This window comes from Hirsutella rhossiliensis (genome assembly GCF_020360975.1).
Source record: "Hirsutella rhossiliensis strain HR02 chromosome Unknown scaffold00011, whole genome shotgun sequence".
Classification (NCBI taxonomy): Eukaryota; Fungi; Ascomycota; class Sordariomycetes; order Hypocreales; family Ophiocordycipitaceae; genus Hirsutella; species Hirsutella rhossiliensis.
In genome coordinates, this window is record NW_025408677.1 from 2,561,427 (window position 1) to 2,587,721 (window position 26,295).

Sequence of the window (26,295 nt, forward strand, 5' to 3'; positions counted from 1 at the left end):
TTTTGTTCGTCAAAGGAAAAAAGAATGGATAGCAAAGGACGAAGAACATGGCTAGCCACCTGGTTGTCTGGCCCTAAATACAACAACGCGCGGTTGCCTCGCAAGGTTGCATCGACCGCCTTTTGCCCCGAGGATGAGTTTTTCCTCGTCTTACACGCCGACACTTTGTCCTGGGACGACGTCTCCAATCTCCACCGGCAACTGGGGCCCGAACCCCACCTGTTACCTGGCAGGTTCCTTGTAGGGGGCTCATGCTCATGCCTCATGCCTTATTACGACCACTGTGTTCCTTGCAAGAGGGTGCAGTACCTACCTACCTGTAGTACTTTCAACGAGCCCAGTCCGGATGGGCGGTCGCTATACTGTAATTCCAGGTGCAAGGTGCCTACCTATCTATCTACCTACCTAGGCTACCTAGGTAGTAGTAGTAGTAGTAGTAGCACTTACAGGTTGTTGCTTTATTATTGTAGTGTCTTGATGCGCTCCAAGTCCTGTAATTACGTACAGTATAGTACCTACCTCTACCTAGAAGTAATCTCGGAGAGGCGCAGAAGCATCCCCCAAGCACCGACCGGGACCTTGTCGCATGTTTAATCATGTCTCGACGACGGGTGTTTGAGCTCTCGACGACAGGCCATGAATAGAGCAAAAGGGCATGGGGAAGGGATAAGGGCGAAAGGAGAGGATCAAGGAGAGGATCAAGGAGAGGATCAAGGAGAGAGAACCGGGAACTCGGACTGGCCGTTCGTCAGGAGAACGGTTCGACTCTGATCAGCACCCTAAACGGTCCAGGTATTCGCCAGGTACCTGCTTCGCCCCCCTCCTCAAGCAACACCACCCTCCCAGACGCTACTGGCAACCATCGCGACAAACGATCGTCCCTCTCGCCATCTCGAGCCTTGCCAAGCAGCTGGGCTTCCCTAACCGATGGCCGACTGCTCCCTTGGCCCGTTCCGCCCGTCGACGCCCTCTCACTCATCGCCCTCGCACTCATCGCCCTCTCACTGATCCCGCCCTCTTCTCGCATGCACTCAGGCTTATCCCGCTCAAGCGCCGCCAACTTGCCTTCCTTCTCATCCAACTGAGGCGCAAACGTGGCCGACCTCGCTGCTGCGCGACACGCCCCGTCGTCCTGCATCGCAAGACGCGCCGCACACCCAAGACGCGAGCCGTGCCGCTTCCGCAGCCTTGTCCTGTTGGTCCCAAGGACGAGCTGACTGGACTGCCCTGCCCTGCCCTGCCCTCTCCTCGCTGCACCCACAGACCCCTGGGCCTTGCTTTACCCCCCCGACATGCCTCCTCAGCTTAGTGCGACTTTTGTTCCTGGTGGCCTGGATGATTATTATATGCCCGACGTCGTTTCCCCCTCCCCGCGACGGTGAGTGACCACGCCATTCCTTCTCTTGCTGCCTCCGTCTCTCTTTTCTTGTCCATGGCCGAGGCACCTCTCTGCCGCGCGCGTCCATCCCGGTCTCGCGCGTTGGTGTGCCTTGTGTTGTTCGTCTGTGGTGGGTCTGGGCGCTGACGACTTCTTTTGTCCTCTCCATTTTCCAGGGTAACTCCCCAGATACCCCAGAACATGCAAGACGATCTCCAGCGCCTCGAACTTGATCCCAAAGGAAAGGAGACATCGAACACGACCGACGCCGCGTCCCGTCGAGAACTACATTCATTGAGTACGCGCTCTAGGGCTGACCAGGCTGCCGACCTGCCCCAATCCCAATCCAACCCCGCAGCCGACGCCGACCACAGAGCCTACCAAAACAACGACTCCCGGGCGCGGAGGCTCGACAGCATGGATCGGGAAGCGCCCTCTTTCTCGCCTTTCCCAAAGGTGACGGGCGACAATGTCCCCCCGGCCGACGACGCAAAGGAGGGGATACTGTGGACTGCGCGCAAGCATGTGCTGCACTCCCAGAACGTTTCCATGCAGATCAGCTGGGCTCGCGACGTTCTCACCTGGGTCGACATTGCGGCCGACGCCGCCGCCCGGGAGCACTCGGACAAGGCTCGCCCGGCCACCCCACGCATCGAGCACGAGCTGCGCGAGGACGCCATGAACATCATCAATTACCTGGCCCACCAGGCGCATCCCGACGCCTTGTACATCCAGGCCAAATGGCTCGAGTTTGGCAAGTTTGGCCACCGCGTCGACAAGCGTGAGGCCTACAGCGGCTATAAACGAGCCGCGGAGCTGGGCCACGCGCGCTCCGAGTATCGCCTCGGCATGCTGTTTGAGCAATCCAACGACATGTCCAAGGCCAAGGAGCACTACTACAAGGGCATGAGCTTGAAAGACTCGGCTGCCCTGTACCGAATGGGCATGATGAGCCTTCTCGGCCAGCATGGCGAGACAAAGGACTACCCTCGGGGGCTGGAGCGCATCCAGGCTGCTGCCGACAGCGCTGACGAGGACGCGCCGCAGGGGTCCTATGTCTACGGCATGCTCGTCGGTCGAGATCTGCCCGACATCACCCTCCCCGACGGCCTCTTGCTCTTCAGTCTTGACACGGCCAAGGTGTTCGTTGAGAAGGCGGCTTACTTGGGTTTCGCAAAGGCCCAGCTCAAAATGGGTCAGGCCTACGAGCTCTGCCAGCTCGGCTGCGACTTCAATCCGTCTTACTCGCTTCACTACTACGGGCTGGCTGCCAAGCAAGGCCTTCCCGAGGCGGCGCTGGGCGTTAGCCGCTGGTTCCTCTTTGGCTACGAGGGCGTCTTCAAGAAGAACGAGGAGCTCGCCTTCAAATATGCGCAGGAGGCGGCCGTGGCCAAGCTTCCGACGGGCGAGTTCGCCTTGGGCTACTACTACGAAATCGGCATCCACGTCAACAAGAGCATACCCGACGCGCGGAAATGGTACCAGCAGGCAGCTGACCACGGCAACAAAGACGCCGTTGGCCGGCTGGAATCTCTAAGCCAGGACAAGAGTTTGTCCAAGAAGGATCACGAGACGACGACACTGACGCGCATCAAGTCGCAACACGGGTCTCAGCGGGGAAAGCGCCCTGAGCGCTTCAAGCAGCCCCAGCAGCTGCCGACTCTGAGCGAGGGCAGCGGGCCGCTTCCGGGAAAGTCGTCGTCGACGTCGGACTCGCCACGCGTCTCGCCCCAGCCGTCTCCAGGTTTCAGGCCGACCATTGTGTCCGAGAGCATGTCGTTTCCTGATCCATCGCGAGCATCCGTGGTGGACGGCTCGGATCGACAGCCGGCCTTTAGCCTCCGGCTAGAGACCGGCGGAGCGCAGCCTCCGCGCCCGCATTCCGCAGCCCCGTACCCCGACGACGACCAGTCCACGCTCACTGTGCATCGCTCGCGATCCACGGCTCCCTATCCCGAAGACGATGGTCGAGGAGCACACAATGCGCGCCACAATCAGGGGGTTCATTCGCCTCAAGCGGATCGGCCGATGAGTGCGTTTGGCATCAGGGCCCAGGCCGCGGGCCCACGGCCCATGCCCATGTCTCACAGTGTAGGCAGTCTTCAGCCGCAGCCGTCGCCGCCGCCCGGCGGTAGAGTCGTGTCCGCGGGCTACAGCAGCCCTGGAGGCTATCGGCAGCCAAGTCCGGGCCCGGGCCATGCACCTGGTCGCCCATTTCCGGGTGATGACTTCCAAGGACGGTCAGCGAGCGCTCAGCCTTATCCGAACAATGCAGCCGGCAGCAGAATCCAGAAGCAACCTCTCAGACAGCAGCATGACATGGCTCACTATCATGACCCGCGTGCGTCGCCTCAGAACCATGAGCGCTTCTCGAGGGTGCCCGGCGCCACGGGCCGGACGGAACGACTGGGCTCGCTACCCCCGCAGGATCCCCAGAGACCAACCCGAGTGTCTTCAGGCCTGGGACAAGGGCCGCCCAGTTCTCCAAGGCCCGGCATGGGCGGTATGGGGAGAACCGGTAGCGCGCCACCTGGGCAAGGTGGTCCGGGTCAGCCCGTCCCCGGCCTTCAGAGCTCGGCAACTGCGCCGTCCAAGCCTAGCAAGGGCCCGCCGGCCAAGGGTCCGGCAACGTTTGAGGACATGGGCATCCCGCAAGGAAAGCAGGAAGGAGATTGTGTAAGTCGATTCCAGTCCACCAATCACAGGGTTATGGTTGTCGCAAGGCCTTTGGCGCAGTCAGCAAGACTAATGCAGGATTTAGGTTGTGATGTGAGGCTCTGCTCCCGTCAAGTGGCAGATGCAAAGACATGAAGACAAAAGTTGGGAAACCTGGGCGTATGTCCCATTGCACTCATGTATACGTGTTTGTCCCTTGGACAAGGACAGGGGGTCGAGACGCAGGTTTTGAGCAATATCAAAGGGCAACACTGTATGGAGCGCCCATTGTCATGGAGTCGGAAGACGGTGCCTTTTCCCCCTCTCCTCCATTGCCCTCATGTCTCATCACTTGTTCTTTTCAGCAGGTGGGGGAGGGGCTTGGAACACCATGAGTAGCATGCGGCCACGTAGGCTGAATGGTGCTGCATATGCAAGAGGCGTCGAAGAGCATGTATGTGGATAATATCTGATGGATAGTTCAAATGGCTCGGCTCAAGTTGGGGGTGCCGGGAACATGTCTTCACTTCGCCAAGCTCTTTCAGAGGCAACATCATTGAGAGATGACCCGGCCCTGGCGCCATTGGGAACAGGCCGGCCGACTGTCGGCTCAAGTGCGCTGCCGGAGCTCCACCATGGAGGGGTGACGTGGTGCGAGTCTTGTGTTCCGCCGAGATCGCAACATGGTCCTGCGGCACGGGCGGACGGGAAGTGATGCCGCTCTTGAGCCATTCGGGAATAAACCGACGGTAGACAGGACTGGGGTCCGATCGACGCCCTTGAGGGCGGGGTTCTGACGCCCTTTGGGTGGGCGGACGGGACCGACGCACATATTTGTCCTCCAGATAAACCGCCTTGGGGGCGCTGGCGTTACTGGATATATATCACGGCGGGGATTGCTGTTTGATGGGAATATGACCAGTTCTTCGTTTGTCGAGACTTTGATTAACTCCATGGGCTGTGTGAGTGGTGGTGAGACTGACGCGTTACTCGGAGCCCAAGCTCGTGCCTGAAGCCGGCGTCGTCTGGACGACATTGTCGAGAAGGCTTGTCATCGAGACCGGGAGGCGCTGATGGTCTGCTGTCGTTGCTGCACTTAGCCTTGTGAACATGGCTGCCTTGCTGGACGACCAGGAGAAGGCGGCCTTGCCGTCTGGCAGCCTCGATGGCCGCTCGAGTCCGCTGCGTTCAAAAACGAAAAGGGTATACGAAACTGGAGAGAGGAAAGGTCACATTGTGGATGGGGAACACGGCTCCAGGGTCGGCAGCAGACATGGCCCTGCCGCCGAGGGGGCAGAGGATTGCCATGGGCGGTCGCGACGGGGTCAAGGCGGTCACGACGACGACGATGACGACAAAGAGGAGGACGAGGAAGATGCTGCCGTGGACAGACAGCCGAACATCCTGGACCGAGTCTCGAGTCGCGTGACGTCGAGGTCGAGCGACGAGCTGAGCGCCCCTCCGGACGGGGGATGGCTGGCCTGGTCTCAATGTAGGTTGAGTTCGTCTCCTTACCTACTATGGGTCTCAGACCTCTAGAGGGACGGGTCCCTTTTCCTTTGTTGTAACATCCTTTCTGTTTCTTCGAACTCTGTTGAGTGGCCCTTTGGGCAGCAGTAGCTGGCTAACAGGAGCCTTGCGTCATGAGGCCTCGCCGGTCATCTCGTCATCTTCAACACCTGGTATGCCCTCCCGCCTCTTCTCTGCTTTCCTTCCACAGCTTGGCTTGGCTTGTCCTGGCCTGAATTTGCCATGACCTGTTCTGACTCTGGAGCCGTGTCTGCCCACCCAGGGGCTGGGTCAACTCGTTTGGGAGCTTCCAGGCCTACTACACGGAGCTCCTGGTGCGGCCGCCCAGCGACGTGGCCTGGATCGGCTCGCTCAACGTCTTCCTCATCTTCTTCGTCGGTACGCTGACGGGCCGCCTGGTCGACGCCGGCCACTTCCGCCCCGTTTTCCTGGCCGGCACGGCGCTGCTGGCCCTCGGCGTCGTGTCCGTCTCGGTCTGCACTGCCTACTGGCACCTGATGCTGGCGCAGGGCCTGTGCCTCGGCCTCGCCCACGGCTGCCTCTTCTGCCCGGCGCTGGCCGTCCTGGCCGCCTACTTTGACCGCCGCCGCGCCTTGGTCCTCGGTATCGCGGCCTGCGGCAGCTCCACCGGCGGCCTCGTCTTCCCCGTCATGGTCCGCCAGCTGCTGCCGGCCGTGGGCTTCGCCTGGACGGTGCGCGCCATTGGCCTCGTCCAGCTCGCCACCATGGCCGTGGCTATTGTGCTGGTCCGCCCGAGGATGAGTCCACGCAAGACGGGGCCCTTGATTGAGTGGTCTGCTTTCAGCGAGCTGGGCTACAGCTTTTACGCCGCCGCCGCGTTTTTCGTACGTATCCCTCCCTCGCCTCTCTTCCCTCCTGTGCGAGTGCGGGTGTCTGGAGGAAAGAGCTCGCTGCGTTTTAACTCGATTCCGTCAGAACTTTTGGGGCGTCTACTTTGCCTTCTTCTACGTCGCCGCCTTCTCGCGCGACGCCCTGCGGCCCGGATTCTCATACCCCGAGTCGCTCAACCTCCTGCTGCTGCTCAACGGCGCGGGCATCATCGGCCGTCTGGCGCCAAGCTACGCGGCGGACCTGGTGGGCGCCGTCAACGTCTTCATCCCCGCGTCGGCCGCCGCCTCGGGTCTGGCGTTCGGCTTCATCGGCGTCGACTCGCGCGCGGGGCTGTACGCCTGGGTCGTCTTTTACGGCATCGCCGCCGCGGGGATCCAGAGCCTGTTCCCGGCCGCCCTGTCCTTTTTGACGACGGACTTGCGCCGGCTCGGGGTCCGCATGGGCATGGTATTTACCATTGTCAGCTTCGCCGTGCTGACGGGGCCGCCTGTCGCCGGGGCCCTCATTGCCGGCCCTGGCGGGTACGCAGCCGCCAAGGCCTTCGCTGGCAGCTCTATTGCCGTCGGCTGCGGGTTTCTCGTCGCGGCAAAGGCTGCCAAGATGAGCGCGACCGGTCAAGGTTGGACGGGAAAAACTTGACTTGAGGGGGGTTTAAAGATGGCAGGCTTCTATGCCGTCGGCTGCAATCCCGTCTTTCCTTTCCCCGGAGGTCTCGCCCGTCGTGATGGGTATGTAATTGGTTGGGTGGATGGATTCAAGGGGTTGTCGTCGAAGCTCCAACGTCACGTGGCGGTTGAAAGCAGCGCTTCAGCGCTTCTGGTAGCTGGTTCAAGAATACAGTGTGCAATTAAACTGTGTTGCAACACAGCCCGTACAAGAAAGCGCACGTCCGAGTATGATGAGTGAAACTCTCATCATGAACATTATTGTTGCTAATTTTTGAGCCTGCGTTCGGGCGTCGGCTCGGCCGAAGTCAAGCATTGCAGGGGCCTGCACCCCAGGGTCCCCCAGCTTGACCGAACACCGTGCTTCGCATCGGCAGGGATCCCCTTCTCCTCTTCGCTTCTCTCCTCCTCCTCCTCCTCCTCCTCCTCCTCTTCCTCCTGGTCCTGGTCCTTCAACTCGCCGCTTCTTTGGCCATGGCCGACCTGGACAAGTCGACAGACGACGAGGCGGCCATTGTCTCTGGCGCTGCCGCCAACGAGCTACACGTCTCCCGGGAGGCCAACCTTCGAATCCGCCGCGCAGTACGTGCTCGCTCCTCGCCACAGCCTACGCAGGCATTTGGCTGACGGCCCGACACAGTTTGATCGCCGGGTGCTGCCCCTTGTCTGCTGCCTCTACGTCTTCTCATACCTCGACCGCGGCAACATTGGTAACGCAAAGACGGCGGGAGCCCAAGATGCCCTCGGCCTCGACTCGGCCCAGTGGGCCTGGGTCCTCAACTCCTTCTACATCTCCTACGTCGCCTTTGAATGGACGACGATGCTGTGGAAGATACTGCCCGCTCACATTTACGTGTCCGTCCTTTGCGTCTGGTAATGCCCCCCCTCCCCCGCCAGGACTCGTCCTCCATGGGCTGATGGCAGGGTCGAGTGCAGCTGGGGCGCCGCCGCCATGAGCTCTGGAGCCGCACGCAACATGACTGAGCTTGTTATCACGCGATGCTTCCTTGGCATATTCGAGGCCGCCTTTGGCGCGGGCGCCCCTTACTTCCTCTCCATGCTCTACAAGCGCCGCGAGTTGGGGTTTCGCATGTCACTTCTGCTGGGCATGATGCCCCTGGCCAACACCTTTGCCTCCAGCCTCGCCTACGGCATCACCCAGATCCGCCACTCACTGGAGCCGTGGAGGCTCTTGTTTATTATAGGTACGAATACGGTCCCTCCCCTCTCTCTCTGTTTCCCTCCCAAGACCACCGACTAACATAGCCATGTCGGTTCAGAGGGCTCTTTCAGTGTTCTCTTCGCCCCAGCCATCTACTTCTTCCTCATCGACTCGCCGGCCACGGCCTCTTTTCTCACTCCGGGAGAGCGGCTCTTGGCTCTTGAGCGGCTGCAGCTCAAGGACTCGGCGGCCAAGGACGGCGTCAAGTGGCGGCAGTTGTTAGCCGGCTTTCGCGACTACAAAAACTACGTTCACTCCGCCATCCACTTCTGCGCCAACTTCTCCTTTGCTGCCCTCTCCAACTTCTTGCCGACCATTGTCCACGACATGGGCCATGACGCGATCAGCGCCCAGGGGCTCACGGCCCCTGCCTATTTCGCCGCCTTTGTGCTCTGCGTTCTCACCTCGTACGCGTCAGACAAGCTGGGCAGGCGCGGCCTCTTTCTGGCTGGCACGGCGACCATGGCAGTGGTCGGGTATGGTCTGCTCGCTGGCATCCGCGACCAAAGCAAGACGGGCGCACGCTACGCCGGCGTGTGGCTCGCCGCGTGCGGGGCGTTTCCGGCCCTGAGCCTCAATGTCACTTGGCTCCTCAACAACCAGGGCGGCGACTGCAAGAAGGGGGCCGGCCTCGCCATCTTCCTGACCCTCGGGCAGTGCTCCTCGTTTGTCAGCAGTACGATGTTCCCTAAGAGCGACGGGTAAGATGCCCAACGTCCAGTCATGGGAGCCCTGACGAAACTGACTGGTATCAACTCGTGTTCTTTGCTTAGGCCATTCTACTCAAAGGGCTGTGCCATTGGATGCGGGCTGACTGGTCTCATGGTGATTTTGGCCCTCGGCATGCACTTTGCCCTCGACTGGGAGAACCGACGCAGAGATGGGCTGTACGGGCCGGTAGGCGCAGATGCTCGAATCGATGTGACTGATGAAGGCGATGGCCACCGCCATTTCCGATACGTCACATGAGTCTGCCGAGCACTAGGATGATGGAGTTTTTTGCCCGCAAAGGCGTCTTGGGACGAGTACTGTGCGAGAAGAGTACGGCAAGGCGAGCTGAGCTCGGCGACACATGTACTTCGTATTTACCTACCATTTACCTACCCAGCCATTTACACATACTTGACCATAGTAACTTGTCTTCAACTTCAAGCGGAGATGAATGAAGCCATACAGTGCTCCGTAGAGGTGAGTGAGTTTGCCACCAAGACAACCTCAGCACAGTGCTGCCACATGTCTGCCTGCACGGTACAGCGGCAAGCTTGACGATCGGGGAAGCTGCTAACGGGATCTGTAGCAGGGGGTTGGGGGGCCTCAGTGGGGCCGTCTCTGCCAATACGCGGGGTCTGCATGAGCCTCTCGGCAGCTCTACTGTGTACATGCGGTACATACATAGGTACCTACTGCCGAGCTGCACAGTACGTACAGTACTTCGTGCCTCCCCCCCCCCGTCTCTTCCGCTCCCCCACACCTTCTCTCACCACACTCTCTCCAACTCTCTCCCACCCCCATTCTCTCCCCTGCTCATCCGTCGTTTCCATTGGCTGGCTATTATATCCATTCATCTATTGTCCTCCCGGCATCGACGACGACGACGACGACGACGACGACGACGGCAACGACGGAGACCGCCCAGGCCCAAACCCCCATCCACGGCAAGGTAGTCTGGGGGCCGCGGATGATTCCTCCCGAGTCCAAAGGACCCGCCAGCATGGTATGTCATACCTACACGGCAATTGCATCCATCCCCACTTGCCCGGACGGCTGCAAGCAGCAACTTAACCTTACTCACGACCCCATCTCCAGGCGTCCGAGAATAGTCCCCTCTTGCCCAGCGACGGCCGGCCATCGTCATCCTCCGCCGGCCGCCGCTGGTCCCGCGTACGCGAGTTCGCCCTCTTCACCTGGGCTCTCCTCGCCACCGCCGCCGTCATCGTCATCGCCGTCTGGACCCAGCACAATGAGCAGACGTCGGCCCATGGCGACCGTTCCGCCAAGCGCAACCTTGTCTTCATGGTCTCGGACGGCATGGGCCCTGCCTCCCTCTCCCTTACCCGCAGCTATCGCCAGCACGTCGAAAGCCTGCCCCCCCACGACACCCTCGTCCTCGACAAGCACCTCTGGGGCTCGAGCCGCACCCGCTCCAGCAACTCACTCGTCACCGACAGCGCCGCCGGTGCCACGGCCTTCTCCTGCGGCAAGAAGAGTTACAATGGCGCCATCTCCGTGCTGCCCGACTTGGAGCCCTGCGGCTCTGTCCTCGAGGCTGCCAAGCGAGCTGGATACATGACGGGCCTCGTCGTCACCACCGACATTACCGATGCCACCCCGGCCTGCTTTGCCAGCCACGTCCTGCTCCGAGGCATGCAGGACGATATCGCCCTGCAAGAGATTGGCCACGGCCCCCTGGGGCGCTCCGTCGACCTCATGCTCGGCGGCGGTCGATGCCATTTCCTGCCCAACACCACCTCGGGCAGCTGCCGCCAAGACAACGTCGACGTGGTGCGCATGGCGCAGGACAAGTACGGCTGGACCTACGCCGACAACCGCGACGACTTTGACTCTCTCAAGGGCGGCGACAACGCCCAGCTGCCCTTGCTCGGCCTCTTCGCCACGGCAGACGTACCCTTTGAAATGGACCGCAAGAAACTGAACATCTTCCCCAGCCTGAGCGAAATGGCCGGCACGGCCCTGCGCGCCCTGGAAAAGGCTACCGCCGATAGCGATAAAGGCTTCTTCCTTATGATCGAGGGCAGCCGCATCGACCACGCCGGCCACATCAACGATCCCGCCGCCCAGGTGCGCGAGGTTCTCGAGTATGACAGGACGTTTGATGCCGTCCTGAACTTCCTCAAACAGAGCAGCGCCGAGGGCGTCCTCGTCGCGACCAGCGACCACGAGACTGGCGGTCTCTCCCTCGCCCTCCAAGAGCCGTATCACCGGCCTGTGTACAACTGGTACCCCCAGGTCCTCGCCAATGCCTCGTCTTCGTGCGAGAAGCTCGCCGCCGAGTTGCAGCATCACATTGCCCAAAGCCCTGCGTCCCTCTCCCGCGACAAACTCAAATCGTGGATCAATGACGAGCTTGTTGTCCGCGGCCTGGGCATCGCCGACGCCACCGACCGGGAGCTTTCCCTCCTTGCCAAACATCCCGAGATCTCGACCGCCACCTTTGCAGCCATCATCTCCCTGCGCGCACACATCGGCTGGAGCACGCACGGGCACTCGGCAGTCGACGTCAACGTTTACGCCTCGGGTGGCCCAGAGGTGGACAAGATTCGCGGCAACGTCGAGAACACGGATGTCGGTCAGTTCCTGAGCGACTACCTGGACGTCGACGTCGACGCAATCACCAAGGAGCTCAGGCACAAGATGGTCAGGGGCCCCCCCAGGTCAACCGAGGCAGAGGGCCCGCCGTTGAAATGGTCCACGGGCAGCTACCACGTCGCCGAAGGCCCGTGAGACGTGGAAGAGCAGAGGTGGCCATGATATCGCGGCCTGGGACAACAGGGACTTAGTCTTTTGGCCGTTTGAATATGATCTTGTTTATCCCGATGGGAGCTGTTGTAAGCACCTTGCTAAAATACTAGCCTTGTTAGGGGTGCATGGAGCTACTTGAATTCAAGTGCAGTAATTAACATAAACATCCCATGCAGCGTGGAGTGCCCCAGGCGCCTCCGCATCGTCCTCGCCTTCCTCTCCTGTTTCTTCCTCCCTTCCCCATAGGTATGAGAAACTTACCTGAAACCCGGGTCCCGCAGCCCTCAATTAAGCATTGTAGCGCACGTAGAGCCGGTCCAAAAAGTGCGAGTGGCGTATCCCGTTAGGCCTTGCCCTGGCAAACGCCTCGATCGCGTCCGGCACCGCGAACCCGCAGCGCTCCACCAGGTAGCACACGATGAAGTAGCCGGTGCGGTTGAAGCCGTAGTGGCAGTGCACCCCGACGACGCACGCCTGCGCGTCCTCCCACGCCTCGGCCGTGGCCCGCTCCTCCTGCGCGTCTCGCAGCCTGTCAACGAGGTCTATAAAGGCCTCGACCTCGTGCGCCTCCGGGGGCACCTTGGAGACGGTGGGGAACTTGTGGTAATGCACGCCTCCGCGCTCTAGACCTCGCGGGTCATAGACGGGCTGGTCCTTGGAGATGTCGATAACGTCCTTGACTACGGCGCCCCATTTCTCCACAAACGCCATCGGGCAGTGCACGTCGTCTGCCTCGCGCAACGTCTTCATGGCCCGGAATATAGGCTTACCCTCAGGGCCAATGACTTCCGAGACAGGCGCCACCGACTTCCATTTGTTGAGGTTCTTGACGTCCCACTTGCCCGAGCGCGAGAGGTATTGCAGCTGCCAGGCGAGCGAAAGCCTTCGTGTGACACGGACCGCCAGGAAGTCGGAGACGTGGCCAGCCAGTGCCCGGGCAGAGCGCGGCATGTACAGCAGAGCGTGGTTCGCAGGCGCCGGCATCACAATCGACTGCACCGCTTTGGGAGGGTGCTGGGGCTGGGGCGGCAGCGGGGTGGGTGACCCCGTGGCCTCTGGGAATTCGGATTCGAGGGGGGTTGATGGATCTTGGTGCGCATCATCTTCGGGGGCGTCGCCGTGATCAAGGTTGCTTGCGCTAGGATGGCCGTCCTCGGGGGGACTCGGGGCCCGGGGGATATGATCCTCTGGCCTTGACGATAGGTTAACCGGCCCCGCAGCCTCGGCGCTCTCGAGCTCAGGCCGTCCGGCGTCCTTGGTGTCTGAATCAGGACTGCCGGAGCTCAGAGCCTGCGTAATCTTGTCGACTTCCCCTGGAGGCGTCAGGTGATCCTTCTCGCCGGCGATAAGAAAGACGGGGAGATCCAGACCAGCCCAGGCGTCCAGCCCAGGAATGCCGCCGACAGGCTTCCCATTGACGTAGACAGGGAGGGCGCCGTATGCCATGCGCCTCCACACGGGCGTGCGGCTTTGCTGGTTGAAACGGTATTGCAGAAGCCTGAGCTCGGGCTCAGCGTCCTGCCCGACGAAGCGGAGGACACTGGGGCTCTCTGGCCCGCCCATGCCGTCCCAGGCGCGCCACAAGGCAAACATCCAACCCGGAACCCACAAGAGTCTCCGAAGAGTCGTGGTGGTGGACTCGTTCCACGGTCCAGCGACGGGACAGATGGCGACGAGGCCGACGACATGGTCAGCGATGGAGCTCGCGTGATGGGCCTTTTTGTTGGCGAGGCCAGCAGCAAGGGCCGTGCCCATGCTGTGGCCGATCAAGACCAGACTCTGACCAGCAGCCTTGTCGCGGAAATGCTCGATGATTACCTCCAGTAGCTCCAGCAGCGCCTGCGAGCTGTACGCATCCCACGAGGTAACGGCATAATCCGAGCGGCCGCCACCGGGATAGTCGATGGCCAGACACGGCGCTAGGTCGACCAGGCTGCTCAGCAAGGGGTGAAACTGGGCAACGGAGCCTCCGAGGCCGGGGATGCAGACCAGCAGGGGCAGCGGGGTCGGAAGCTCCTTGGCCTTTGCATGTTGGCGGAAGAAGACCCTGACGTTGGTGTACTCGAAGCGGCTGGTCCGAAAGGTCTTAAAATCGGAGTGATCCCTGAGCAAGGGAGGATCCGTTGCGTGAGGGTTGGTGGAGTGGACCGTTTGAGTGGCCGGCGGCGAGTCGCGAGCGTCTGCCATGGCCCGCGGATCATGATAGGAGTCGGGCTGTCCATATACAAAGCTCGAGCGGACGAGATGCCCAGCAGGAAGCGGCGGGCGGAGGAAGTAGTCCGTGTCCCCGGTCGATCAGCGAGTGCCTCAGCCCAAGCCTCGCTATTCACCCATGGGAGGACAGGGCAGGCAGGCAAACAGACAGGCAAACAGGCAGACGGCGATTTGCCTGCTCCCCTTGTGCAGGGTTTGTCCTGCTCCCCTCCTCTTAGGTGCGCGCGGTGGATGTAGGGGGCACTGAGACTCGTCTGGCGCGATGAGCGCTGGGTTTCCAGTGTGACAATAGAGCTCGAATTGCACCACATCCAGAGAAGGTGAAGATGGAGGGATTAGCAAGGGGCGAACAGACGAGGCCAAGTGCGTCGTCGCTGAGGGAAAGCCAATTCGCGTCCAGCCAATTGCCAAGGTACCGGTTGTCGGGTATTCCTCCACGCAGGCTGGCTACTGCAGGTACATGTCCCACTTGTACCTCTTAGCTAATTTGCCTACCCGGCACTCCGTAGACGACGAGCTATGGTTGGTACATTGATTACCCTACACAAACCAGCGGCCACAAAATGGTCAAATCGGCGTCTACCAGTATAGAAGCGGTGGCATCAAGATACGGGAGCGCAGCGAGACAGGTCATGGAAGCTAAATGGCTCCAGCGTAGCACGGAGGAGATGTGTCAATATACACGCCTCACGCTGAGCCAGTGCTGGCCACCGGCATCACAAATAAGACTTCGCACCTATCTCTCTGCCCGAACTTGCAATGAATCCGTTATGCAGCGCCCACGCCTTCCCTCCAGCCGATGGGTATCAACGCCGCCGCAATCTCCGAGACTCCTCGCTCCGTAGCCAGTAGGTTGAACTGCGCCGCTGCATTTCTCGTGTCTAGCACCTCCACTCTGATGCCAAGGTCCGCAACTCGTCGCCTCGTCTGTGGGCTAAGGGGCAAGTTGTGCTTGCCCACGCCAATGACCAGCAAGTCTGCAAGATACCCGTTAGGTTGAGAATGACTGCTGTCTCGGTGGAACAGCAGCCGGCCAATTTACTGTGCCGGGGACAGGGACGTCTGCAACATACCTGGTCGCGGCCAGAGCAAGTCGAAAAGCCCAAAAGCCTCGGTCGGGAGCTCAATCTGGCCCTTCCCATTGACCAGCTCCATGGAGCCCTTTGTCTCCCAAGGCCGCCATGCGAAGGCCTCCCCGTTGACGAGCAGCGCGCCGTCGCCCCCGGAGATGGTGATTCCGCTATTCAAGCCGAATCCATCGAACAAGCACACGTCCACCGACGTTGACGGGGCAGGCATGTTCCCCAGGACATTCAGTTCGTTGAGATCGGTAGGCGGCTGTTCTCGCGGTCGGTCGCTTTGCGCTTTCCAGCTTGGCGTAGTCGTGTGCATCAATCTCGCGCGGTCAAGGGCCGGTGGCACCGAAGCTCGGGTTCGGGCCGCGGATCTTGCTGCCGAGTCACCGCGTACGGCGGTGCGCAGCACACCTTGATGCCGCGTCAAAGCGCGCCTCGTGACGGTAAAAGGAGACATGCTATGTATAGGCGTGCATCGTGCTGCCGTGGCGTGAAAGAGGCCTCGGTGAGGTCGTGGTGTCGTTGGTGGCGTGGTGGTGGATGCCGCTCCGAGATTGGATCGCGGCGCGCGGGACCGAAAAGGAAAATCTGGCTCGAGGTCACCGCCCACGATTGTCACCCACACGTCATCGCAACAGAACCAAAGTACCGTACGCTGCCTCGAGTAATCCCTGGCGGCGAATTTGAAAAAGCAATGTCAAGTTGCTTTAAGGATCTGGCCTGGAAGGCTCGAGCTCTAGATCAACCAACTCGCTAGGTATACTCCGATTCAACTGCACTCTTCGACAGGCCCTGGGCTCGGACACCGACGTGTTCACTCAACGGGAAGAGGGAGCCTGTGCCAGCTTGATGCTTTGTTTCTTTCAAACCACCAAGAGGAGATTGCAGTCCTAAGAACAGCAGAAAACTGGCCTCTGGCCAGCCCGCGGATGTATCATGCAGTCCCCCTTTGCCCTCAAAGAACACCAGAGTGAATCAAGGCCCGCGCAAGTCCTCACTCCCAGCCATACCGTGCAGAAAAAGCTCAACCCGTCCTGGACACACTCTATTTCTTCTTCTGGCTCTGCTCCTGCTCCTTCAACACCTTCTTGACAATCTTCTGCTCCTCGATGAGGAAGGCGCGAACGATGCGGTCACGGACACAGCCACCGCATCGCGAGCCGCCGTAGGCTCTTTGGACAGTCTTCTGGGGCTTGGAGATAGTGGCGTACTCTCGGGGTCGGAGGGCGGGGATCTAATCGAGTCTTGTCAGCCCCTCAGTGTTCACGCCGCGCGCCGTTAACGATAAAACAGAAGTCTGTTTGCGCGGCCAGCAAACTTATAGCTCGGTCGGCGTCGGCATTATCGTAGGATCCCGGTTGGGCCATCCCATGAACCTTTGCCACGTCTCCTCCTCTTCGCGAACTGCCATTGCCGGATTCGAATCGAAGGCCACTTACGCCAGAGAGCTTGGAGCCGCAGTCGCCGCACTTGGGGACAGTGCCGCGCTTCTTGATGTGCAGAAGTCGGAGCTCGCCACCGGGAGTCTTGATGACTCGGGTCCGGTTGGATCGAGTGTTGTAGCTGTGTGCAGAATCCAGTCAGTCCATGCCGAGACGACTTGCGACCCCATGAGCGTGGCTGGGCGGCCGCCGTATTCGAGTAGCAAGATTGCCACGAGGAGCACTCACGGGTTGCGACGGCGGTAGGTAACTCGTTGAGACACCATTTTGGCTGGTCGTGCTGGGCGTATGCAATGAGGATCTCGCCGGGTAGTGAGGAATTTCGAGATTTGGGGAAATTTTGTGTGGGCGGAGGGACGGATTGTGCCCGCCAAGTTGACCAATCAAAGCGTGGGCTGCCTCTGGGACAAAAGAGAGCGTGTACACACATCACGTGACCAAGATGCGCGGAAGCCTCCTCGCGGCTGCAGGATTACCTACCTACCTACTGTACCTACCTTACCTACCTAGGTATCCTTTGCTATCTCTCCTCAGGGTTTTTTTTCCCCAGCAATTCAGAGACTTCGTGGAGATCGGGCCCACCGTTTGCGATATCCGTCACCAGAGGAAGAAACCTGGGATCGACATGGACTTGGCAACCGACCTAAGCAGTGTTCCCAGCAAGAGATACTGGATGATGAGATGCACCTGAGAAAGAGTTGAATGTGGCTGTCAGAGACTCTTCCTTCTTTCATGGAGACATCTGCTGTCCAAAGACCACGGCTGCGACCTGGATTTCGTAGCGAGGGGCACCCGGGTTTGTCGCTCGTATCGATTATTTCGTCATTATTCAAGGCCGCGTAGCAGACATTTGCGAATAGTCCACTTCTCATTTGAGTCAATTTTTAGGCATCCGTCTTCAACCAGTCTGGATCCGCCGTATGCTTCCAGGGCTTGATACCAAACGGGTTCTCTTCGCGGCTCTTGTCGGCCTGCGCAAACACCCGCTTGCTTTCCTCGTCCTTCATAAGCTCGGTAAAGTCCCTGACGTCAGCCTGGGCATCTTCCACAGCCTTCATAAAGGCGTTGAACATCACGTCGGCTGCAGGCGTTGATTTCCCGGTCAGCACGCGTACTCCAACCTCAAAGGGCCAAGGAAGAGAAAACGTACGAGATGGGTGTTTCTGGACCAACGGCTCGAGCATCCTGGGAATGGTATCTCGCAAGGCCCGCGCCTAGAGAAGTGACCCGAGTTAGCGCCGGTGACACCTGCAAGGCTTCATACAGGAGCCGGTACGGATCATGCATACTTTCGAGTAGAGGACCTTGAGCCGCTCCATGGCCACGTTCAGCTGGGCCTCTTCCGCGGACTGAGGATCGCCTGAGGCTCGTTCATCTGCCACGACCGGCTTACTGTCCATGAGGGCTGAGTTACGGGATGGTGAGTGGCTACCGTCGATCGGGAGGCGACAGTAATCGTTTGCGCCGAGAAGCAGTTGTCGATGCCGTTTGTTGCAGAGTTGGACGGCGGCTGAGATCGAGAGAGGTTGACGAGGCCGGCGCGACCGACCGTGGGGTAAGTACCTCAAGGTACTGTACCTATAGGTAACAAAAGCGCACAGGCAGGTACTCGCAAGGTACCTCCCAACATCGGAGCGAATGGTCTAAAAAAGCCTAAACACCTCTCGAGGAAGGCGTGGTAATGGCAAATTTTCCTTCGTCTGTCCAGCCACCTGATGGTAGCATGTAACTTGAAGGTAGCGTGCAAGTTGTTGTACGCATTTTACCAGGGGGCTTGGTGGCAGGTGGCACACTGGCAGGTCTGTAAGTATGTACCTCTGGGCTCGCAACGTGACGACACACGAGTCCAAGGCTGAACCATCTCCCTGGCTTGGAACTTGCTGGCCGTCAAGTACTAAGCAAGTGCACCATATATGTGCGTGTTTCTGCTCGTCATTTCGGCCGTGTTTGCTGTCCTCGGGAGCATATTGCAATACGTGGCACGTCATCTACCTGAGGGCAGCGGGTGAAGTGTTGAGCTAATACGAGTCAGCAGCACGACTTGCCCCTCGCCTTCAGAGACCCTCGTTCGATTGCTCGAGACTGACCAAGCAGCCAACGGCATTGCACTGCAAAAAATATGTGGACTGTAACGGACGACAGAACGTGTGCAGAGGCAGCACGGAGCACAGTTGTTCGAGAGGCACCTTCTCTCGGGTTGGCTTCTACGAACTTCCTTGCAAATGGAAGATGCACGGCGCTCCGTGGGCCTCGACAGTGCTGTAAACGCTACCTGTGCGCAAGCATGTACAGGGCTGGTACTGTATGGCTCTTATGTGCACTGGCACTACCTGGACGGTATCACTCGACTACTCCGGGCCGCGCTAGCGCCCAATCCCCGTCTCGCTACCGTAGACCGGGCGCTGATTGGCCGGGCCCCCCTCGGGTCGGATCAACACCAAACCTTAGCTCGTCGACAGTGCGGATTGGAAAATCCTTACAGCCCAGCCTCTCTCATTCGGTACCTGCCTGTTGCCATGGTATGATAACATTACCGGACCGGGACCAACAAGTCATCGGCAGTCGCGGTATCCCCTTCGGCCTATCCTTTCGATTTATATATCGGAGGAGACCCCCGGGCTCTCTCTACGAGTAGGCTCTCTCTGTCCGCCTGCGCCCTCCCTGCAGCTCGCCTTCCCGCACGCTTCTAGTTGCGCCGTCGGGGCCGAAAGCCAAAGACAAAAAAGCCATCGCCATGCCCAACACGCCGCCCCCCGCCCTGCTCCCGCCCCCCGAGGGCATCTTCCGGTCCTTTGAGGATCTGATGGCCTCGGTCCAGCGCGTCGCCAAAGACCAAGGATACGGCATCGTCAAGCTCCGCGCCTCCAACTACCGCGACGGCAAGCCGACCCGCTACGACCTCGTGTGCGATCGCGGCGGCGTCAAGTACAACAGCACTGCCAAGAAGCGCAATCCCTCTACGCGCAAGATTGACTGCCCCTTCCGGGCCAAGGCCGTCTGCGAAGTCCAGCTGGGCAATCAATGGCGGTTTGCCCTGCAAGAGGCGCGCCACAACCATGAGCCTCGCGTGGCCTCGGGAACGCCCGGCCAAGAGAACGCTCCGCTGGCGACAACCATCCGGTCCTTTACCAACAAGCTGGATCGCCTGAGCCACGACATGGCACAGGGCCTGATGCGCATCGAGCAGCGTCTGGAGAATATTGAGAAGCGCATGGAGAACCTCGAGGCCCGCGCGGGCGGCTACGAGCCTCGCTTCCAGACCATTGAGTCGCGCATTCAGGGTATGGAGGGCCCGCGCATGGACGGCATGGGTATGGACGATGTCGAATCACGCCTCCTGGCATCCACGGTCATGTAGGACGCCGACCAGAGCGGTCAGTGAGTTGCGGATCGGCGCCGGGGAGACGACAAAGGCCAGCGGGCGCCAGCGACAGACGCGATGCGGGCTGTCTTTGCTCCGAAGCCGCACACCGCGGCGTGTTTGCGGGCAACGGAAAAATCGCAATGGTGACCAATATCTTACTTGTTCTAGGTTGTCACTTGATCCAGGGAGCTCGGGAGACGCGACGCTTATACCACAAGGGGCGGTATCTTGGGGGTCTGAAGGGAAACACGATGCCCGGCGGGCACAACGAGGAAAGGGAATGTTGCGGGCGTTCCGGATCACGCACAACTGTTGACTGGCTTCAGATGCCCTTTTCTATGTTTCCAACTCCCGGGTTCCTCCGCAGGTGCTGGCCAAGGACATTGGGGGGAGTTCCTTGTCTTCTATTCATCCTGTCGTTTGATCTGCAAATTTGTGGTCTTTCTAGCGCACAGGGAGTCTGCGCGGACGGCTTGGAGGCCATGGTTTTCTCGACTGTTGAGACGATTGCCTGAGCTGAGCATCTGAATTTCTTTGCAACTTGGGTCTGGCGCGAGCAGCGGGGCAAATAGTTCACACGGGAGGATCGATATCCCTATCACATGTTTAAGCACACCGACAACTAGCTACAGAATGCAGCCCCCTTTTACGGATGAGCGTTGGTCGCAGCCCATTTGTGCCTGCGTCTAGGATGAGTGAATAGACGGGCGGTCCAGACTGCACACTGTGGCCTTGGCAGCTGGCCTCGAGAGCATACGGGCCTGGGCCTTGGTCCCTTGATCAGCCCACCTGGTTTCCCTTGGAGAGCCGACAGCGTGACACTTGTGTAACCGTGGCGAGTTCCGGCGGTTCCAAACTCCAGCGGCGTGAGTCCGGACATGGTCCGTACGCCTGCATATACATACATACACATACATGTCTGTCTGCTCCGCACATGCTTGCATACATATCGAACGCACGACACATCTGACGACGCGGGGAGCATGTCTGCGTGAACGAGCACGTACTGTCAGCATGTGCTGGGGACTGCTGGGGGACTGCTGGAGGACTCGGACTGTGCAGCAGCGTATGCCGAAGAGGCATCCATGGCGTTGCGGGCTACTCGATCCCTAATCAGCCCAAGGTTTATGGCTCAGCCATGGTTCCGGTCCCCGTATCCGACATTCCAATGCGTGCGTGCACCCACTGGCTTGCCTCGTGCTGTTGGCTGTGGGCACATATATGCAGGATGCATGCATGGGCTTGCTCGGAGAACGAATGCATGCAATGGTGGTATGTATGTATGCCATGTACGAAGTACAGTACGCAGTATGTATGTATTGCAATAGGAAGAACCCGTCCGGGCAACAACGTGGTCCCCCACACCGGCGGCAAACTGTACGACGCAGGTATGTACAGTACAGTACCGGTACTGCAGCCCTGGAACTTGCGTGGGGGGTGATGGGGGGGCGCGGGAGGCTCGTGCCCAAGTTATTGTCACCACGTATTGTCGCTATTGCCTGTCGCTGTCATTGTCGTCATCAGCCGTCGCTCCAACGGTTTGTGGATGTAGAGGCGAGCCTCGAGACCCTTGAGGCTCCGCCCGGCGCGGGCCTTTTTCCGTCCTCGCTTGGGTGTCAATTTGCGACATCCGAGCCGACGGCCGTGCTCAGTACGTACCTACCTAGGTACCTAGGTACCTACCTACCTTACCTTCTGAGGACGAGGAGCAAAGTATTGCGTACCTACCTTACCTAAGGTACCTTACCCAATTAGCCTACCCAAGGTACCAGGTATATCTACCTGGTATCCAAGAAGCAGCTCACACACACCACCACTGACTGATAAATGCACCGCAAAGCACCCCCCTTTTCGACCCAAGGACGTTCGGTGGCGCACACAATGCGACTCGCCGCGGTATAAGCTGAAGCTGCCCCTATCGCCCTCTATTCCGCGGTTCAATAGGGTAGCCGTGCAACTGTCGACCGGATCGGACAGGGCCGCAGTCGAGCAAGAGGCCGTGAGAGATTGCCGAAAACAAGCTCATCTGTCAATGACAAAGCCCCTCTCCCCTTCCCCCGCCTGGAGAGAGAAACTGTTGCGGGTTCTGAAAGTGGGGGCGGAAATGCCACTGCCGCTGAGCTCAAGGCCATTGGTGCTTTCTGGGAGAAGCAGCAGCCCCCGACCAAGGTGTTGCTATCCCGCCGGGCGCCCGAGAAAGATCGGACGCGCACCAGCCAGCTAGCTCAGATGGCTCCGACGAATGGAGGTGGAGCCAAGATTTGCATTTGCCGTCGATTATCGAATTGAGGTGACGAGATGCCTGCGATGTGGCATGATGCGAGATTTGGTTGGCCGCCGGGCAAACTGAACCCATCGACATCTCCTTCCCCCCTCCCCCTCCCCCTTGCAAAAGGGGGAAAATAAAAGAATTCCAGTATGTACATGATCAAGCAGCTGTCTCCGTTGTCCATATCCAACAATAACAAGGAGAAGGACCAGGAGTTGACAAGGACACCGGGAAAGGGGGCGGATGCTGTGCTGCGTGATTCCGCCGCCAGGAGGCGTAACCTCTCTCCCACCAAGCCAACAAACTGTCTACGCGGTAGCAATTTGCTTCTAAGTGAGCGGCAGTCATATTCAGTCATCAATGCCCGGGCGTCGAGTTGTCGAATATGGTGCCTCAGAGATCGGGGGGATGCTTGTTTTCTTGTTGCTCCTGAGCCGACTTCGCTGTCAATGTCTCAGCGCGCCCCATGTCTCGGCCCTCGAATGGCTGTGTCCGCAGCCAGTCGTTGGACCGCTTGTAAGACTTACCAACAGAATCATTGTGATGGCCAAGGGCGAGACTCGTGAGTGACCTTTTCGAGCATCCCCTGATACCCGGATCGGCTAAGGCTTGGGCGAAGCGCACGCGACCATGTTCTCATTCTGGTGGGCTTATAGGCTAGGCACGAAGTGCACAGGTAGGATGTCCATGCCACAGCCCGGGCTTGCCTCCACTAGCTAAAATCAAAGCTGCCGTTAGATGACGTCCATGGCTATGGACAGGGGGGGCCTGGTTTCGAATTGCCGCACTCTGGACGAATGGTGGATGTATACTTTCCATATACAGTCCGTGGGACCATGTAGGCCTACGTGGTGCCCTTGTACCATGACCCAGGCCGCTGGTTAAATGCTCGTGTGCACGATTGCTGCATGCTTGATCGCAGTCCCCTGTTGGTTCACCCCGGTCCGTCCTGACATTGAGATACGGTACATCGTCCCATTCGCGCAACCCTTGGGATCACCCGGCCGGGTCAAAGTGGACCATCTCGTCCGAAGTCTGCATCATCGTCCATGGTTACACCGCCGGCTGCAAGGGTCTGGTTGGACAGCAGCCTCAGGGGGGTGCAAACATCAGCAGCCAGATATCGAGGCTGCCAGCCTACCGAGCCAATCGACAGACAAGCCTGATGAAATCTATCTTCCAAACCGTACACTTTAAATGAAGTATACATACATGTTCAAATGGTCATATACCATGCACAGAATGGACATGCATATGCATGTATACCGTTCCTACTTGACTCGTAAGTGCAAACTGACAGACAACCCATCCACTCACGATGCAGCATCTTTGTGATATCCACGGTGATATGCTCCTTCGCAAAAGTAAAAAGTACATACAGAAGAGTCGTGCCATCTCCGCATGCAGTTCTGCCCCAGTTTGGCACGTCCAATGCCCACGGCCGATCAAAGCCAACCCGGGGGGGGGTTGTGCGGAGATGATGCATGAGACGGCGTCGATGCTCAGTAATCAGAATCAGGACCAGAGATCAGCAATTAGGACGTAGTAAGCCACCAGGTATTCAAGCCCATGCACTACACATGGACGCGCAGGTGTGGATGCTGCGTCCCGTCTGCAGGCCTCGGGGATCGCCTTGTCCAGAAGGCAGACCTTGCACGGATGGGACGTGAGCGAAGCAGCACGTCGGATTCGAAGCAACAGGCACTTGCTAAAAGACGCTTCGGCAAAAAAGGCCTTCCTCTGAAGAAGCCTGATGAGCAGCAAACCTGCTCATTAAGGCCGCCATGGCCCGTGGCGAGGGCCGTTGTGGGACCCGCCAACGCATCGAACGGCCAGGACACACAAGATCGATCATGATCCCTGACACTGAACCGCTCAGCAACGACGTTCCCTTGTTCCCCCATCCACCTTGGTGCCGTTGCGTCAACCTCGACTGCCCAACTGCTCAGGAGAGGCAGGGACTGGAAAACCTTGGCAGATAGGGGCAGATAGGGGCGTTTGGCTGTGCCGCGCTCGTACAGATGCAACTGCTCGACCAAATCCCAGGCACTGTGCTCCTGATGGCTCAAGATATGGTGGGGAGCCGAAGGAGGAGAAGGAGGAGGAGGAGGCGACGTTGACTGCTGAGCCGGGTGGATGGAGGGATTCTTTGCACTTTGCTATGTACTGTTAGCATGATGCTTGTTACTAATGCAAAACACGCCGTCGCTTGGCTACCAAGGCACTCTTCTGTCATTCTCGAAACAACTGCCCGGCGGCTGCCTTATCTTTTCTTGCCTCCCTGCATCTCCCACGTGCACGAGCATTGGGAGGTTCTGCTCTCAAGTCTCTCACCACCACCTTTCCGACCCATGACACTACGTAAGTCTAGTTCCGCTTCTCAGCAAACTGCGCCGACACCGCTGGTGCCGGCCCCCGCCGTATCCGGAGAGCCGGAGTCGGCGGCGGGGTGGGGCGCGGTTCCACTTGACGGTGCCGGAGGCCGGGCGACGACGGATTCGACGATTGGCTCCGATTACTGAGACCGACGGTGCATGCCAAAGAGCCTCGACCCATGCGCGGCCGATGAGTGCTGGATATTCAGTTGCTTCAGGATGACTTGGTTGCTGGTGTTAACTTGCAGTGTAATTACGTACTCTGTAGTCTGTACGACGTTGCCAGGGTCGGGATCAGACTCACGTGAGGTTCCTTCCTCCTCGCCTCTCACCGCCTGATCTCATCTCTCGCCTCTAACCACAGACGTCGTCTCGATGCACGTGTTGCCTGGCGGGAGCCCCCTACAGCCCTCGTGCATCCACGCAAACCGGAAAGAGGCCCTCTTCCTCGGAGCCTCGGAGCCTCGGACATCGGGGAGGGGAGAGGAGAGGAGGGGACGGGGAGCGGGGGCGCAAGAAGGACGGCCGCCACGCTGACCCAGACCGGTCCGCTTCATATCAGCCCGCCGCCGCATGCGACTGTGATACGACAATATGCCGGGCGTCCCCTCGTACCGCGGCTGTGAAGCCTGTCGTCGGCAGAAGAAGAAGGTCAGCAGAAGTCCCGACACCCCAAACAAAGAGAGAAGGAAATCGGCCATTGTGGATAGATCCGAGCCCTGACTGTTTGCAGTGCGACCAGGCTAGACCCGCGTGCTCCCGCTGCGCCCGCCTCAAGATCCCGTGTATAGGCTGCGGCCAGCAGCGCTTCAAGTTCAAAGACGAGACAAAGGCCCTGCGAGCGGCAAACGCGCCACCATCTGATTTCGCCGCCGCCGCCGCCGCCGCCTCCTCCCCTGCCCCCGGAATCCACGGCAGCCCCCCTCCATCGCGGCCTCTGAGCAACCAGACGACTCGGACCAGCGGCGCCATTGTCTCGGTCCTGCAGATATCAGACCCCCGCTACGATCTCTTCGCCTTTGGCCCCTTCATCAAGGACATCCCGTCCCGGCTGGGCACACATGCGGCCCTGGATGCGTCCGCAGACGCCCTTGCCAGCGCCTTCAGCTGCGTCCACACCAGGTGCATCACGCCCGAGTCTCTCGCCAAGTATGCCCGTGCCCTCCGCTCGGTCCAGAACAGCCTGCAAAGTCCCGCTACGGCCTACTCGGAGCAGACACTTTGTGCCATCTACTTCATCATGCTTTGCCAGGTTCGCCCCCTGTTTCAACGTCTTGCCTCGACTCATCAAAACTCGTGCCCGCCTGGACTAATACGGGCTCGCGCAGGGCTGGATCGCCAACGACGACAACCCATTTCCAGGACACGGCCCGGCAATGGCGCATTTGCTCAACGTCATCGTCTCCAACAACTGGCATAATGCATTCAACAGTGCTATACTCATCACCATAAGTGTGTCTGTGGTATGAAACACGATGCACAAGCTGGCCCATGCCTCATCCTACACTAACGCCCTTTTCCATCCTCCCTCCCTCAAAGAACAGGATAGAAAGGACTGACGACGAGCCTTAGCTTCTTGAGAGCATAGTGAACCCGTCGATACAGCTGAGGCCATGGTTCTTCAAACTGGCCGAGTTGCATAAGCCGACCGCCCCGATCCATAGTCTTGATGGCGTAGCCCTGACAAGCGCAGATCTCCACAACATCATCTTGATGCGGGATATCCTGCGGAACCCAGGCCAGCACATCGAGCAGATGCAGTCGTTATACAGC

General features: G+C 59.4%; 10 protein-coding genes across 10 annotated transcripts; 6 read left to right on the top strand and 4 right to left on the bottom strand.

Annotated features, from left to right (window-relative positions):
• Window positions 1–1,346: 1,346 nt before the first annotated feature.
• On the top strand, window positions 1,347–4,151 carry HRG_09130 (Tetratricopeptide-like helical; the record flags this gene model as incomplete). Its single annotated transcript, XM_044867601.1, has 4 exons — window positions 1,347–1,378; window positions 1,555–3,754; window positions 3,806–4,054; window positions 4,140–4,151. The coding sequence occupies 4 exons, from the start codon at window positions 1,347–1,349 to the stop codon at window positions 4,149–4,151; spliced, it is 2,493 nt and encodes an 830-aa protein (XP_044717622.1).
• Window positions 4,152–5,143: 992 nt separating this feature from the next.
• HRG_09131 (major facilitator superfamily domain-containing protein) lies at window positions 5,144–7,054 on the top strand (the record flags this gene model as incomplete). Its single annotated transcript, XM_044867602.1, has 4 exons — window positions 5,144–5,525; window positions 5,682–5,715; window positions 5,826–6,408; window positions 6,500–7,054. The coding sequence occupies 4 exons, from the start codon at window positions 5,144–5,146 to the stop codon at window positions 7,052–7,054; spliced, it is 1,554 nt and encodes a 517-aa protein (XP_044717623.1).
• A 500-nt stretch (window positions 7,055–7,554) lies between these two features.
• On the top strand, window positions 7,555–9,271 carry HRG_09132 (major facilitator superfamily domain-containing protein; the record flags this gene model as incomplete). Its single annotated transcript, XM_044867603.1, has 5 exons — window positions 7,555–7,662; window positions 7,721–7,953; window positions 8,017–8,285; window positions 8,361–9,003; window positions 9,076–9,271. 5 exons carry the CDS (start codon window positions 7,555–7,557, stop codon window positions 9,269–9,271), a joined length of 1,449 nt encoding a protein of 482 aa, XP_044717624.1.
• A 742-nt stretch (window positions 9,272–10,013) lies between these two features.
• HRG_09133 (alkaline phosphatase domain-containing protein) lies at window positions 10,014–11,764 on the top strand (the record flags this gene model as incomplete). The annotated part of the gene is made up of 2 exons (XM_044867604.1): window positions 10,014–10,016; window positions 10,109–11,764. 2 exons carry the CDS (start codon window positions 10,014–10,016, stop codon window positions 11,762–11,764), a joined length of 1,659 nt encoding a protein of 552 aa, XP_044717625.1.
• Window positions 11,765–12,070: 306 nt separating this feature from the next.
• HRG_09134 (dual specificity phosphatase, catalytic domain-containing protein) lies at window positions 12,071–13,228 on the bottom strand (the record flags this gene model as incomplete). Its single annotated transcript, XM_044867605.1, has 1 exon — window positions 12,071–13,228. One exon carries the CDS (start codon window positions 13,226–13,228, stop codon window positions 12,071–12,073), a length of 1,158 nt encoding a protein of 385 aa, XP_044717626.1.
• Window positions 13,229–14,764: 1,536 nt separating this feature from the next.
• HRG_09135 (uncharacterized protein) lies at window positions 14,765–15,388 on the bottom strand (the record flags this gene model as incomplete). The annotated part of the gene is made up of 2 exons (XM_044867606.1): window positions 14,765–14,973; window positions 15,070–15,388. The coding sequence occupies 2 exons, from the start codon at window positions 15,386–15,388 to the stop codon at window positions 14,765–14,767; spliced, it is 528 nt and encodes a 175-aa protein (XP_044717627.1).
• Window positions 15,389–16,117: 729 nt separating this feature from the next.
• HRG_09136 (ribosomal protein l34e domain-containing protein) lies at window positions 16,118–16,780 on the bottom strand (the record flags this gene model as incomplete). The annotated part of the gene is made up of 3 exons (XM_044867607.1): window positions 16,118–16,306; window positions 16,512–16,635; window positions 16,743–16,780. The coding sequence occupies 3 exons, from the start codon at window positions 16,778–16,780 to the stop codon at window positions 16,118–16,120; spliced, it is 351 nt and encodes a 116-aa protein (XP_044717628.1).
• Window positions 16,781–17,398: 618 nt separating this feature from the next.
• Window positions 17,399–17,914, bottom strand: HRG_09137 (uncharacterized protein; the record flags this gene model as incomplete). Its single annotated transcript, XM_044867608.1, has 3 exons — window positions 17,399–17,595; window positions 17,665–17,728; window positions 17,804–17,914. The coding sequence occupies 3 exons, from the start codon at window positions 17,912–17,914 to the stop codon at window positions 17,399–17,401; spliced, it is 372 nt and encodes a 123-aa protein (XP_044717629.1).
• A 1,334-nt stretch (window positions 17,915–19,248) lies between these two features.
• HRG_09138 (FAR1 DNA-binding domain-containing protein) lies at window positions 19,249–19,872 on the top strand (the record flags this gene model as incomplete). Its single annotated transcript, XM_044867609.1, has 1 exon — window positions 19,249–19,872. The coding sequence occupies one exon, from the start codon at window positions 19,249–19,251 to the stop codon at window positions 19,870–19,872; it is 624 nt and encodes a 207-aa protein (XP_044717630.1).
• A 5,244-nt stretch (window positions 19,873–25,116) lies between these two features.
• HRG_09139 (fungal zn(2)-Cys(6) binuclear cluster domain-containing protein) lies at window positions 25,117–25,991 on the top strand (the record flags this gene model as incomplete). Its single annotated transcript, XM_044867610.1, has 3 exons — window positions 25,117–25,173; window positions 25,256–25,774; window positions 25,851–25,991. 3 exons carry the CDS (start codon window positions 25,117–25,119, stop codon window positions 25,989–25,991), a joined length of 717 nt encoding a protein of 238 aa, XP_044717631.1.
• Window positions 25,992–26,295: the final 304 nt, after the last annotated feature.